The following is a 14007-nucleotide window of genomic DNA, read 5'->3' on the forward strand; positions in this document are numbered from 1 at the left end:
TGAGTATTTACTGTAAGCTAGGCATGATTGTAAGAGCTTCACATGCAACACGGTAATAAATGTTTTATCACATTTAATCCTCATAGTAATTCAGTGAGGTTGCTCTGGTTGTTCCCATTTTACAGATGAGAGGACAGAAGTACAGAAGGGATCAATAATTTACTCAAGTTCACAAAGCACATGAGTGATGGAATTGGGTTTCTCACCAGATGTTTCAGATCAAGTCTGTATTCTTACCTAGTTCGCTATACTTCATTACTTAATTTAAAACGTGTTATTCCCCCAACACTTGTTAGTATAATCCTAAAACTAAACTTGTAAAAATTGAAGTGTATTTAAATCAGGTGAAAAGGTAACTTAAAATAAACTTCAGCAGAGTTCAGTGTCATCCATCCCAGCAAAGTTTACTGGAGTATTTTTATTACCCTTAAAGACATGATCAAGTGTGAAGTTTTAGGAACTGTGTTTTTAGATAGAGAAGGGAGACGAGTTGAAATCTGTAGAGGAAGAGTCATCATACATGTGTTGGAGGGAAATGGGAAGAATTTCTTTCGATCTCATAAAACCCCACAGCCTCATGTGTGTCAGCACTACGGGCAGAACGGCAGAGCTGTGGCATCTCTGTTGAAGAGTCTGAGAGAGGATCTTGGAGCATGGCCCCAAAGAAGGATGACTTAGAAATGTCAGGGAAGACATTAGAAGAACAAGAGAGGATTTCAGGATGTCACAGTTGCTCGCTGCCGTCAGACCCTGCACAAACCCTGGGAAGAATCGTGGGGAGACACAGAGCTGCTGGGCCGTGGTGACCTCGCCAAGCCATTTCGCTGGCCTGTAAGCACTGGGTTCAGACAACACAGGCTTAGCAGACACTTGTGTTGGCACCAGAGGGCTCTAGGAAAGGTTTTTTTTTTAGGGCAGACAAGCTGTGTGAATATTTTAAACAAAGCCTATAGAAAGGAAACTACTAAATAGATAAAAAATAAATGTCCCTATCTTGAGGCTGAGCATATGCAGAAAATCATTATGTTTTATTTTGGATAAATCTTGATAGTGTCTTTTTTTGTAAATTTAACTCTTGTGAAAGGAAGCATTGGAAGTGCTGTATGGGTTTCCATCTGTCAGATTGGGGCCGTGAAAGAGAGTTCCAGAACAATGCCAGGGCACGTGAGACTTCTCACAGCTGCGCTGAGACATGGGCGTTGTGGGACAGCTGCCTTGGCCGTCCAGCCCTTCCCCTTCACCATCCTCCCTTCACCACCGCCCTCCTGGGTACGTCTTGGAGATGAGCCTATCTTTTGTTCCTGCTGATCATTAGTAAGTACCTAAGATGTTTGCTAGTAAAGGCTAGATGGGAACTCGCTTTAAAGTACAGGCATGTTTAAAAGCGCCTCCCTCATCAGGAGGCAGGTGCTGATGGAAGCAGGCCCTGATAGGTGAGTGCCCAGGAGAAAGACCTGTCTAGTCACCAACCTCTTCTTCATGCCGGAGCTGAGTCTGAGGACATATCCTGGTTTAAGGAGTAAGATTTGGATCCCAAATTTTTCAGACATTTTCCCAAATGTCCCAATTTATGAACTAACCTATGAATTCTCCACAGATGGGAAATGTTACCTCATTGGTATACTAACTCCTCAGGTGGGTCTGTACCAGCTCATGAACCCAGTGTTCTTCTTCAATAAATCTTTTTTTCCACTCATGCTCCTGTTAAGTTTAATCCTAAATGTTTTATGAGTCTGGCGGCTTTTATATATAAGATGAATTCTTCATTGTGTTTTCTAACTGGGTATTATTCATATAAGGAAAAGCATTTCCCCCATCTAACCACTAGACTGCACTAACTCTTACTTTGCAGTCTATTTTTCAGTCCAGGATGTCATCTGCAAGTAGCCCGTTAGTAGGACAGAAAAGATGTCCCGTTACCCAGGCGGCGTCACTCAGGCTCCATCCTCAAGCATCCACAGACGCCGGGAGTGATGATAGTCTCTCCATTTATGCATTCTTCATTTAAAAACTTCTTACTTTTACTTGTGAAATAGTCCAGCCATGCAGAAAATTATCAAATTCAAACATTCCTGTCATCCGCAGTTAATAGATAACTTCTTGCCAGATCCCTTTGCTTTAAACAAGATGTAAAGTGCTGCAGGCCACACGAAGTCCTTTCCCCTTTCTCTGTTCTTCGTCTTTCCTGGAGTAACTAACTGCTCTGCTGAGGTTGTGTCCATGCTCCTCCACACTGTGTCTACTTGGAGTATTTTAAGAATATAGGTATGTTATGTGCAGTTTTGAATGTTTTCTTGATTTGAAAGTAATAAATGCCCAATAGGAAACATTCTGATCTTAAAAGAAATTATGGGGCCCCAAACGAAAGTGCTTTGTCTTCGAGAAAGCCACTGTTCACAACAAGGTATGTCATTTTGTATTTTTATATTACCCATGATGTTATGTTTCATACACTAGAACCAACCCTGCCTTAGCCGTTAGACAAAGAATACTCTCCAGCTGGAACAATCAAAATAGGAGTTCACCACCTCATCCTGGTCTCTGCTTGTAGTTCTCTATTTTGTTAAGAAAGAAGAAAGAATCTGAACAGAGGGTCTCATCAGGGAGGCCCATCCTTGGTTACACACGGAGCAACCTGTTTACGTAGATTTGATCTGATTCGCCGGTTGCGCCTCACAGCGGCCACCACCAGAGCAGACAGACTCAATGAACAGCCGGTCAGCTTGGACCACATAGAAGACAATCAGAGGAAGTCTTCATGTAAACGTGTGCGTGCAAGGAAAGGTGGTTTTCCCATTTGCCTTTTTCTAAGCAATTTGACTTCCTAATTACATGATCCAGATTGTTTCAGAGACCATGTAAACCATATGTTTGTTAAATGACAGAGACAAACACGGGGAAGTCTGATTAGCATCGGCTTCCTTCAGGAAAGGGGTTTCTTTCCCACCCCAGCCCAGCCTCCTTCTTGGCCCCGGGTGAGTAAGCAGCCGGGAGAAATAGGCCTGGAAATAGCTGCAGCGGGCTGTGCAGTCTCCTCTCCTGCGTCTGCTCCAGCGCATATTTTAACACAGAGTTATTCTTCTGAATTAGGACGAGAGACAGTAGGTGCTGGCTGACAGAAGGGGAGTAACTTTTCGTTCAGTATTCAGAGAGAGCATACGAGAGCCAGCAAGTGAGAAGTTTCTTGGGTTGTGTTCCCTTTTTTTTTTTCCTCCAGTTTTTGTTCTATTGGGTTTTAATGGTAAACGAGGATAAATAACCAATTTACTTCACTACTGTTACATGGAATCAAGTTTTTTATATTAAATTCACTGAAAGAGTAGTGAAAAAGTTATAAATGCCTACATTATTTATAAAATACGGACATTTACTAGCCCAGATAAAATAATGACCTGGGATGACTGATAGGAAATCACTTAGAAAACAGGCCAGGGTGTTTCCTGCTTCCTATTTTGTATCAGAAGACCGAGCGGGGGCAGAAGTCCCTGTTCAGACATATGCAGTGACACCACTATGCAGATCCGTGGAAAGGGACACTCGGGATGAAGTCACACAGCTATGGGTCGGGTGTCTGTGATTCTTCATCCCCACTGGACATTTGGTGGGACAGCAGGCATAAACTGAGCCAAATGGCCACCCTGGCAATGCAGTTGTCATCGTTCATAGAGCAAATAATAAACATTTTAAAAAGTCGATCTGCTTCTTCCGTCTTTATCCCCAAAAGACAGAGATGGAAAGCCTCTCTGAAATAGACGAGCTGTTGTTTATATTTAGGCAAGCTCTGAGAAAATGGGAATTCTGAAAATTAAGAGGGGGGATAAAAGACAACTAGTTTATTCATGTCAGTTTATATTAGTTTCCTGTGAACTCTTGATCTTGAATTCTGTTGGAGGCAACTTAATAGTGAAACTACTTTATGCTGAAGACTCTTCTGAACTTGAGTCTTCTTGAACAATGAAGTTGCAGAGTATACATTTCTTTGACTTTTGTGTCTTTGGAAATACCTGCAAGACCCCTGTAAATGTCATTGTTTAAGGCCCTACCTAACTACTTACGTTCCCAGAACTAGGTTGCTTTAATTTCTGTCTGAAACGGAATTATTTTTAACTGGAAACAGGGACCTCTGACTCCCAAGTTACCTTTTCTACCTTGTATTTTACACCAAAAGAGTGACCAGGAAGTGCGGAGAGAAGACAGTAGTGAAAAAGTCCAGGGTCATCCTCTTCTCCTCTTCTCTCTCATGTTGTTTTGGGGGTTTTGGTTTTGTTTCTGTGCAATTTTTTTTTTGTTCTATTTTTTGCCTTTGGTTTTCATCCTGAGTCCCGGGCTGTTGAATGCATGTCACAGATACAGCCTTCTAAACTTTTTCTCTTTGCTAAAAATTGGACTGCTGTGTTTCTAGTAAGCATTGTCTTTTAAAAAATATAACAATATTTATTTGTAGAGTGTATTATCCTGATTCCTTCTTTTAGAAACATCATGTGCCCGTTGACACATCTCATTTTGAATTTTATATGTGCTGGGTGCAGATGTGTTGGTCTGTAGCATCTCAGGAGAGCTTTGGAGATAACCTTGCTGCATGAACTTTTTTTTTTTTTTTTTTTTTTATTGTTGGGGATTCATTGAGGGTACAATAAGCCAGGTTACACTGATTACAATTGTTAGATAAAGTCCCTCTTGCAATCATGTCTTGCCCCCATAAAGTGTGACACACACCAAGGCCCCACCCACCTCCCTCCTTCCCTCTTTCGGTTCCCCCCCATAACCATAATTGTCATTAATTGTCCTCATATCAAAATCGAGTACATAGGATTCATGCTTCTCCATTCTTGTGATGATTTACTAAGAATAATGTCTTCCACGTCCATCCAGGTTAATACGAAGGATGTAAAGTCTCCATTTTTTTAATGGCTGAATAGTATTCCATGGTATACATATACCACAGCTTATTAATCCATTCCTGGGTTGGTGGGCATTTAGGCTGTTTCCACATTTTGGCGATTGTAAATTGAGCTGCAATAAACAGTCTAGTACAAGTGTCCTTATGATAAAAGGATTTCTTTCCTTCTGGGTAGATGCCCAGTAATGGGATTGCAGGATCAAATGGGAGGTCTAGCTTGAGTGCTCTGAGGTTTCTCCATACTTCCTTCCAAAAAGGTTGTACTAGTTTGCAGTCCCACCAGCAGTGTAAAAGTGTTCCCTTCTCTCCACATCCACGCCAGCATCTGCAGTTTTGAGATTTTGTGATGTGGGCCATTCTCACTGGGGTTAGATGATATCTCAGGGTTGTTTTGATTTGCATTGCTCTAATATATAGACATGATGAACATTTTTTCATGTGTTTGTTAGCCATTCCTCTGTCGTCTTTAGAGAAAGTTCTATTCATGTCTCTTGCCCATTGATATAAGGGATTGTTGGCTTTTTTCATGTGGATTAATTTGAGTTCTCTATAGATCCTAGTTATCAAGCTTTTGTCTGATTGAAAATATGCAAATATCCTTTTCCATTGTGTAGGTTGTCTCTTTGCTTTGGTTATTGTGTCCTTAGCTGTACAGAAGCTTTTCAGTTTAATGAAGTCCCATTTGTTTATTTTTGTTGTTGTTGCAATTGCCATGGGAGTCTTCTTCATGAAGTCTTTCCCCAGGCCAATATCTTCCAGTGTTTTTCCTATGCTTTCTTGGAGGATTTTTATTGTTTCATGCCTTAAATTTAAGTCCTTTATCCATCTTGAATCAATTTGTGTGAGTGGGGAAAGGTGTGGGTCCAGTTTCAGTCTTTTACATGTAGACGTCCAGTTCTCCCAACACCATTTATTGAATAGGGAGTCTTTCCTCCAAGGTATGTTCTTGTTTGGTTTATCAAAGATTAGGTGGTTGTAAAATGTTAGTTTCATTTCTTGGTTTTCAATTCGATTCCAAGTGTCTATGTCTCTGTTTTTGTGCCAGTACCATGCTGTCTTGAGCACTATGGCTTTGTAGTACAGACTAAAATCTGGTATGCTGATGCCCCAGCTTTATTTTTGTTACAGAGAACTGCCTTAGCTATACGGGGTTTTTTCCGGTTCCGTACAAAATGCAGAATCATTTTTTCCAAATCTTGAAAGTACGATGTTGGTATTTTGATAGGAATGGCATTGAATAGGTAGATTGCTTTGGGAAGTATAGACATTTTAACAATGTTGATTCTTCCCATCCATGAGCATGGTATGTTCTTCCATTTGTTAATATCCTCTGCTATTTCCTTTCTGAGGATTTCATAGTTTTCTTTATAGAGGTCCTTCACCTCCTTCGTTAGGTATACTCCTAGGTATTTCATTTTCTTTGAAACTATGGTGAAGGGAGTTGTGTACGTAATTAGCTTCTCATCTTGACTGTTATTGGTGTACACAAAGGCTACTGACTTGTGGACATTGATTTTATATCCTGAAACATTACTGTATTTTTTGATGACTTCTAGGACTCTTGGGGTTGAGTCTTTGGGGTTCTCTAAGTATAAGATCATGTCGTCAGCAAAGAGGGAGAGTTTGACCTCCTCTGCTCCCATTTGGATTCCCTTTATTTCCTTGTCTTGCCTAATTGTATTGGCTAGAACTTCCAGCACTACGTTGAATAGTAAAGGTGACAGAGGACAACCTTGTCTGGTTCCAGTTCTAAGAGGAAAAGCTTTGAGTTTTACTCCATTCAGTAAAATATTGGCTGTGGGTTTGTCATAGATAGCTTCACTCAGTTTTAGAAAGGTGCCACCTATGCCTATACTCTTCAGTGTTCTAATTAGAAAAGGATGCTGGATTTTATCAAATGCTTTTTCTGCATCTATTGAGAGGATCATGTGATCTTTATTTTTGCCTCTGTTAATATGGTGGATAACGTTTATAGACTTGCGTATGTTAAACCAGCCTTGCATCCCTGGGATGAAGCCTACTTCATCATGATGAATGACTTTTTTGATGATAAGCTGTAATCTATTGGCTAGGATTTTGTTGAGAATTTTTGCATCAATATTCATGAGTGAGATTGGTCTGAAATTCTCCTTTTTGTTTGGGTCTTTTCCTGGTTTTGGTATCAGGGTGATGTTTGCTTCATAGAATGTGTTGGGGAAGATTCCTTCTTCCTCAATTTTTTGGAATAATTTCTGCAGTACAGGAATAAGCTCTTCCTTGAAGGTTTGATAGAATTCTGGACTGAAGCCATCTGGACCAGGGCATTTTTTGGTTGGAAGCTTTTTTATTGTTTCTTTAATCTCAGTGCTTGAAATTGGTCTGTTCAGGATCTCTATTTCTTCCTGGCTGAGTCTAGGGAGAGGGTGTGATTCCAAATATTGATCCATTTCTTTCACATTGTCAAATTTCTGGGCATAGAGTTTCTGGTAGTATTCAGAGATGATCTCTTGTATCTCTGTGGGATCAGTTGTTATTTCCCCTTTATCATTTCTGATTGAGGTTACTAGAGATTGTACTTTTCTATTCCTCGTTAGTCTGGTCAATGGTTTATCTATTTTATTTATTTTTTCAAAAAACCAACTCCTTGTTTCATTAATTTTCTGAATGATTCTTTTGTTTTCAATTTCATTGATCTCTGATTTGATTTTGGATATTTCTTTTCTTCTACTGAGATTAGACTTAGATTGTTCTTCTTTTTCCAATTCCATAAGATCTCTTGTGAGATTGTTGATGTGCTCTCTTTCTGTTTTTCAAATGTAGGCATCTAAAGCGATGAATTTTCCTCTCAAAACTGCTTTTGCAGTATCCCACAGGTTTTGGTAGCTTGTGTCTTCATTGTTGTTATGCTCAAGGAAGTTAATGATTTCCTGTTTTATTTCTTCCTGCACCTATCTGTTATTCAACAGAAGATTGTTTAATTTCCATGCCTTTGGGTGGGGTCGAGCATTTTTGTTAGAGTTGAGTTCCACCTTTAGTGCCTTATGGTCTGAGAAGATACAAGGTAAAATTTCAATTCTTTGGATTCTGTTGATATTTGTTTTGTGTCCCAGGATATGATCAATTTTGGAGAATGTTCCATGGGGTAATGAGAAGAATGTATATTCTTTATCTTTGGGATGGAGTGTTCTATATGCGTCTATCAAGCACAGTTGTTCTAGGGTCTCATTTAAATCTCTTATATCCTTGTTTAATTTCTGTTTAGAGGATCTGTCCAGCTCTGTAAGAGGAGTGTTAAGGTCCCCTGTTATGATGGTATTATCAGATATCATATTGCTCAGACTGAATAAGGTCTGTTTCAAGAATCTGGGAGCATTTAAATTGGTGCATAAATATTTAGAATGAAATGTCTTCTTGTTGTATTTTTCCCTTGACCAATATAAAGTGACCATCTTTGTCTTTTTTGACTTTAGTTGCTTTAAATCCACATGTATCTGAAAATAAGATTGCAACTCCTCTTTTCTTCTGAATTCCATTTGCCTGAAAAATTGTCTTCCAACCCTTGACTCGGAGCTTTAATTTGTCTTTTGAAGCCAGGTGTGTTTCTTGCAGACAGAAAATGGATGGCTTGTGTTTTTTAATCCAGTCAACCAATCTATATCTCTTCAGTGGGGAATTCAAGCCATTAACATTTATTGAGATAATTGATAAGTGTGGTAGTATTCTATTCGTCTTATTTTGTGAGAGTCCATTGCTTAGTTTTATCTTTTGCATCAGTGTGGAGGTTAGGTTCTGTCCTTTAATTTCTGAGTTCTTACTTTGCTGCTGATCCATTGTGGTGGTCAGTGTGCAGAACAGGTTGAAGTATTTCCTGTAGAGCTGGTCTTGTTGTGGCGAATTTCCTCAATGTTTGTATATCTGTAAATGATTTGATTTCTCCGTCAATTTTGAAGCTTAGCTTAGCAGGGTACAGAATTCTGGGCTGGAAATTGTTCTGTTTAAGTAGATTAAAGGTAGATGACCATTGTCTTCTTGCTTGGAAAGTTTCATTAGAGAAGTCTGCGGTCACTGTGATGGATGTGTCCCTGTAGGTCAACTGGCGCTTACTCCTGGCAGCTTGCAGAATCTTTTCTTTTGTCTTGACTTTGGACAGGTTCATCACAATGTGTCTTGGAGAAGCTCGGTTAGAGTTGAGGCGACCTGGGGTCCTATAGCCCTCTGAAAGCAGTGTGTCAGAATCTTTGGTGATATTTGGGAAATTTTCTTTTATAATATTCTCTAGTATGGCTTCCATTCCTCTGGGGCATTCTTCTTCCCCTTCTGGGATTCCTATAACTCGTATGTTGGAACGCTTCATAAAGTCCCATAATTCTGCCAGTGAATGTTCTGCTTTCTCTCTCTTCTTTTCTGCCTCTTTTACTATCTGAGTTAGCTCAAAAACTTTGTCTTCTACCTCTGAAATTCTTTCTTCTGCATGGTCTAACCTGTTGCTGATACTTTCCATTGCATCTTTAAGTTCCCTGATTGACTGTTTCATTTCCTTCAGCTCTGCTATATCCTTTTTATATTCTTCATATCGTTCATCTCTTATTTGATTCTGTTTTTGAATTTCCTTTTGGTTATTTTCCACTTTATTAGCAGTTTCCTTCATTGGTTCCATCATTTCTTTCATTGTTTTCAACATGTGTATTCTAAATTCCCTTTCTGTCATTCCTAACATTTCTGTATAGGTGGAATCCTCTGCAGTAGCTACCTCACGGTCCCTTGGCGGGGTTGTTCTGGACTGGTTCTTCATGTTGCCTGGATTTTTCTGCTGATTCTTCCTCATGAGTGATTTCTTTTATCTGTTTCCTTGCCCTGATTTTCCTTTCACTTCCTCTTGCTCTTTAAGTTCTCGTGCCTGTGGACTAAGGGTTACAGGACCAGAAGTGTGAGAAGGTTGAAGAGCAAAAAAGGGATGAAAGAAAGGAGGACCGAGTGATAAGAAAAAAAAAAAGAAAAATAGAGAAAGGAGAGGGGGTGGGTAAAAGGAATATTGACAAAAAGAAGAGAGGCACAGAAAGAGGGAGACAGAGCAATATAGGTGTACAGTAGGGTACTTTGATATAACCTTAAAAAAAACCACCTTCTGGGGGTGCGCAGTTGGGTGGTTCCCTTGAGGTCAGCAGCTCTTTGCTAACCTGATCAGACACAGTACCCCACCTCCACCAAGTAGAGAGGAAAGACAAAAATGCTATAAATCAAACCAAAACAAGCAAACAGAAAACTTTACGTGATAAAATTGGCTGGAAAAACCAAATAATAGCGGTAGAAACACTAACAAAAATGAATTTCTAAATATTGAAATAGGCAGCAATGGGAAATTATAATTAAACTAGAAAAATTGAGAAAGAAAAAGGATCTGTATGGAAAAGGTTGAACTTAAAAACAAAACAACAATCAGCAACATCAAAATAAACCAAAAAAAAAAACAAACCAAAAAAAAACCCAACAAAAAAAGCACAACCAAAAACAAAGCAGTATGTATATGTTATTGAATATTGTCTGGGCAACACGTGCTCTTCTGGGGTATGAGATGTTAATCACAGTTCTGATACGACTGGAGGCTTCTAGTTTCTCAAACCCCAGCAGGTAGACACCCTAAATCTCTCTTCAGCCCACTTAAAAGGCACTTTGAACTTGTTCACTTGCTGAGCAGAAGCTTTCCCAGGGAAGTGCTTGTCGCTGGAATCACTGCTGAAGTGGCTATCCACTTACCCTGTGTGCCAAAACTGGTCTCCCTCTGCCCCCGAGGGTTAGGGCTGCAAGGCGGTTCAGACCCCGCCCTTAGGCTACTTGTTCGCTGGGTTACCAGCTCCCACCCAATTCCAGCTCTGCGAACCTGAGGGCGGAGCTTGCCGGGGCAGATCGCTCACAATGGCTGCCTGTGACCCAGAGCCAAACACTATTAACTCCGTCTGGCTCAGCGGCCCAGACTGGGGCCCCAGACAAAGGCCAAAGTTCTCCGCACTCCCGCTCAGGCTCTCCCCAAGGCAGTTCAGCTGAGTGCCAAGTCCAAAGACACCAAAACAGTTCACAGGTAAGGCCTTTCTGGTTTGCATTCTCGCTGCTACCAAACTTACAGTTACGGGCGGGTTTAGACGGATTGAACACATGCGATCACTTGCCGGTTTTCCACTGTTTTAGTCCTCCTCTTGGGGTTCAGAAGTCTCTCGCTGACTCCCTGTATCCTCTCAGGGGTGATGATAGGCAGATCCCACCAGCCAGAGATGCCTGGAGTCCTATCTCCCCAGACTCACGGTGCCCAGATGCAAGGAAGCTGTTACTCGGCTGCCATCTTGCTCTGCCTCTGCTGCATGAACTTTTAATCAATACATATCACTATCTTAGGAACAAATAGGCTTAGTCCAGAAGGAAATATTTTGCTTTTATAATGGCAACTGTGTTTGATATTTTTTGATAGAAAAATATACCACACTAAATGTTAGGAAAGTTTATGAAGTTTTTCAAGGAAAGTTGCAAGAAGTGGTGTACAACAGATGCCCACAACTGAATAAGAGAAATTTTAAGAAATCTTGAAATGCAAAGTGGCCTGTTCTGAAATTCTTAGTACATTTTACTGGGCATGAGGATTTTTCTTTTTGCTTAGTTCCCCTGACTTCATACGTTTGTGTTTATTATTAAATAAGGCGATTATTCAGTGTTCCTGGAATGCATGAGAATTGATTGCGTATTTATCCATTTATGTAAGTTCTTCACTGAGCTCTCCCAATTTCCGCTGCGAGGGTGCACGTGGAGACCACAGAGAGCACTGTGTTTAACCAGGTCTGGAGTTTGCTGGGCAAGTACAACCCAGGAGATGAGCATATGAGTGATCAGAGCTAGGTGCCAAGAAATCCATGCTGGCAATTTAATACATGTGAGGACCTTAAGAGGATCCTCACATGTATTAAATTGAGGACAGGGGGAAAGTGGTGAGGGCAGGGGGGAAAGTGGTGAGTCAGTGGGCTGGAGGAGCTGGTGGCTTAAATAATTGTTTGGGGTTGAGGATTAGGGGGAATGCTGGTCAGAGTATGGCATGATTGATACTGGGGTTGTGGAGAGGTTGTAGATGACAGTGATGACAGGGTCTAAGGCATGACTGCAGAGGGATGGCTGAAAGTTGAGCAGAGGACAAGATTGCTGGAGAAGAGAGGTCAGGGAGCTGTGAGTCCAGGGCAATGGAAGGATCCTCCAGAGAGAAGTTCAAGAAGGAAGTCGTGTTGGGAAGAGAGAGAGCCGGCTGTTAAACTTACAGGGCGGGATGGAGCGTGATCCAGGCATCTGCAGGTGACTGTGATTGTGAGACAGAGACTGAGGCGTGAGCGTCAAAGCAGCAGGAGGAGGTGGTCATTGTCCAGAAGCAGGAATGACAAGCAGGCAAGGGGGCCTAGGAGAGCCAGGCTTCTGTTAAGAGAGTGGAGGGAGAGTTCAGAGAAGAGACTGAGGATTGAAGAGATTTTAACAGATTCCCTCATTGAGGCGCATTCACAGAGGACACGGTGGAAGGGGTTCAGGAGCCAGCTGAGGAGCGGCAGGGGGTGGGGCCAGGTTAGGCATGTCCTCAGTGGGGTGGGGTTGAGAGTCCAGGGGAATGAAGGGTCCTGGGCGTAAGCAGGGTTAGTCCTGGGGGGCTTCTAAAGCAGGCGATGAGGCTGAAGGTGGGAGAGAAGGGTGGGTTGGGGATCTTGCCAGCAGCAAGAAGACCTTCAGGGCTCTCCACTTCTCCTGTGGTGGTCGTGTGAGGTGGGCAGTTGGCATGGGGGGCCTTCCTACCCAGAGCATGGGTGGGTAGCAAGGTGTTACCTGCCTTTTCCTTCTGCAGACGGAGGTGCAGGCTGGGGAGGTGTACATGTAGAAACCTTACCAGGACAGGTGCAAGTATCACTAGTTATAAAAGTTTCAGGATAATGTCAAATGAAACCTAGAGACTTTGGTACTTTTGTAGTGTTGCTTCTATACTGGAGATGCAACTTGGTATGTTACATGTATAAAAATGCTAATTAGGTTTAATTGGGAGAGTTGGATTGATTCATTCAGTAGATGTAATTCAGATTCCAATGCTTTTTTAAAAATAAGTCATTCTTCCTCTCTCCTTTCCTACCTACTCCTTGCCACCCGTCCCCAAAACGTGACTTGGAAACCGACAATGTCACAATTATTGGCGTGCTCTCTTCCCTCTCCCTTATAGTGAAGAGAGTTACAACGTCAACGATTATTCCTTAAGAGATCAGCTATTGGTGGAATCTTGTGACAATGAAGAACTTAATTCTTCTCCGGGGAAAAACAGTTCCACGATGCTTTATTCGAGACAAAGCTCTGCCAGTCACCTCTTCACTCTGACAGTCCTTAGTAACCACGCGAATGAGAAAGTGGAAATGCTGCTCGGGGCTGAGACACAGTAAGTATATGTAAGAAATGGGTTTTGGAATTTCTGGCGTCTTTCTCCCCCACCTAATTGCCTGTAGTCAGCAGACTCTCTAAAACTAGTAGCTACTATTTTTTTGTTGTTGTTGAGCATCTTTTATGTGCTTTACACAAATGTTTTTCTTTTCATTGTGCTGCTCTCAAGGTCTTAAGAGATGGATGTTGATATTTTTGTCCTTGGAAATCCTGATAGATGTATTATGCTTTAGGCGATGCGTTTTTGTTGTTGTTGTTGTTTTTTGTCTTTTTTTTTTTTTTAATAGAGTAGTTTAGAAATCATTTTACTTATTTCACTAACAAAACTATGACCCATCAGCTTTGGGGAATATGACTCAACTTTGAGTCTAGGCCATAAGTTTTCTTAGCTAATGGAATTAAGGTCATTTCTTTCTTTCTTTTTTTTTTTTTTTTTTAAGGTCATTTCGTAATCACCTACTTTCAGCCAGACAGCAGAAAGCTTAATGATTTTTGACAAAAAAGCTAGAGAGTTTTGGGGGAGATGTGACCATGAATCTTCTTTCTGATCCAGAGTTTGTGCAGAGACCGAGTGGGCGCCCTGACGGTGCCTGCCGTGTCTCCTACAGCTGGTGTATGATCAGTCGGCCTTCACAGGGATGAGGGCAAAGGGTTTAATTGTCAAGTTCACCCTAGTGATTTTTTTGATC

General features: G+C 41.3%; 1 protein-coding gene across 1 annotated transcript in view; it reads left to right on the forward strand.

Moving 5' to 3' along the window:
* Positions 1 to 14007, forward strand: part of ARHGEF26 (Rho guanine nucleotide exchange factor 26) — a 128183-nt gene that overhangs the window by 96651 nt on the left and 17525 nt on the right. The window contains exon 12 of the mRNA XM_053599313.1: positions 13107 to 13316. Coding sequence (XP_053455288.1) covers positions 13107 to 13316 — 210 coding nt within the window. The remainder of the gene's footprint in view (positions 1 to 13106; positions 13317 to 14007) is intronic.

The sequence above is a fragment of the Nycticebus coucang genome, chromosome 8, assembly GCF_027406575.1.
Source record: "Nycticebus coucang isolate mNycCou1 chromosome 8, mNycCou1.pri, whole genome shotgun sequence".
Classification (NCBI taxonomy): Eukaryota; Metazoa; Chordata; class Mammalia; order Primates; family Lorisidae; genus Nycticebus; species Nycticebus coucang.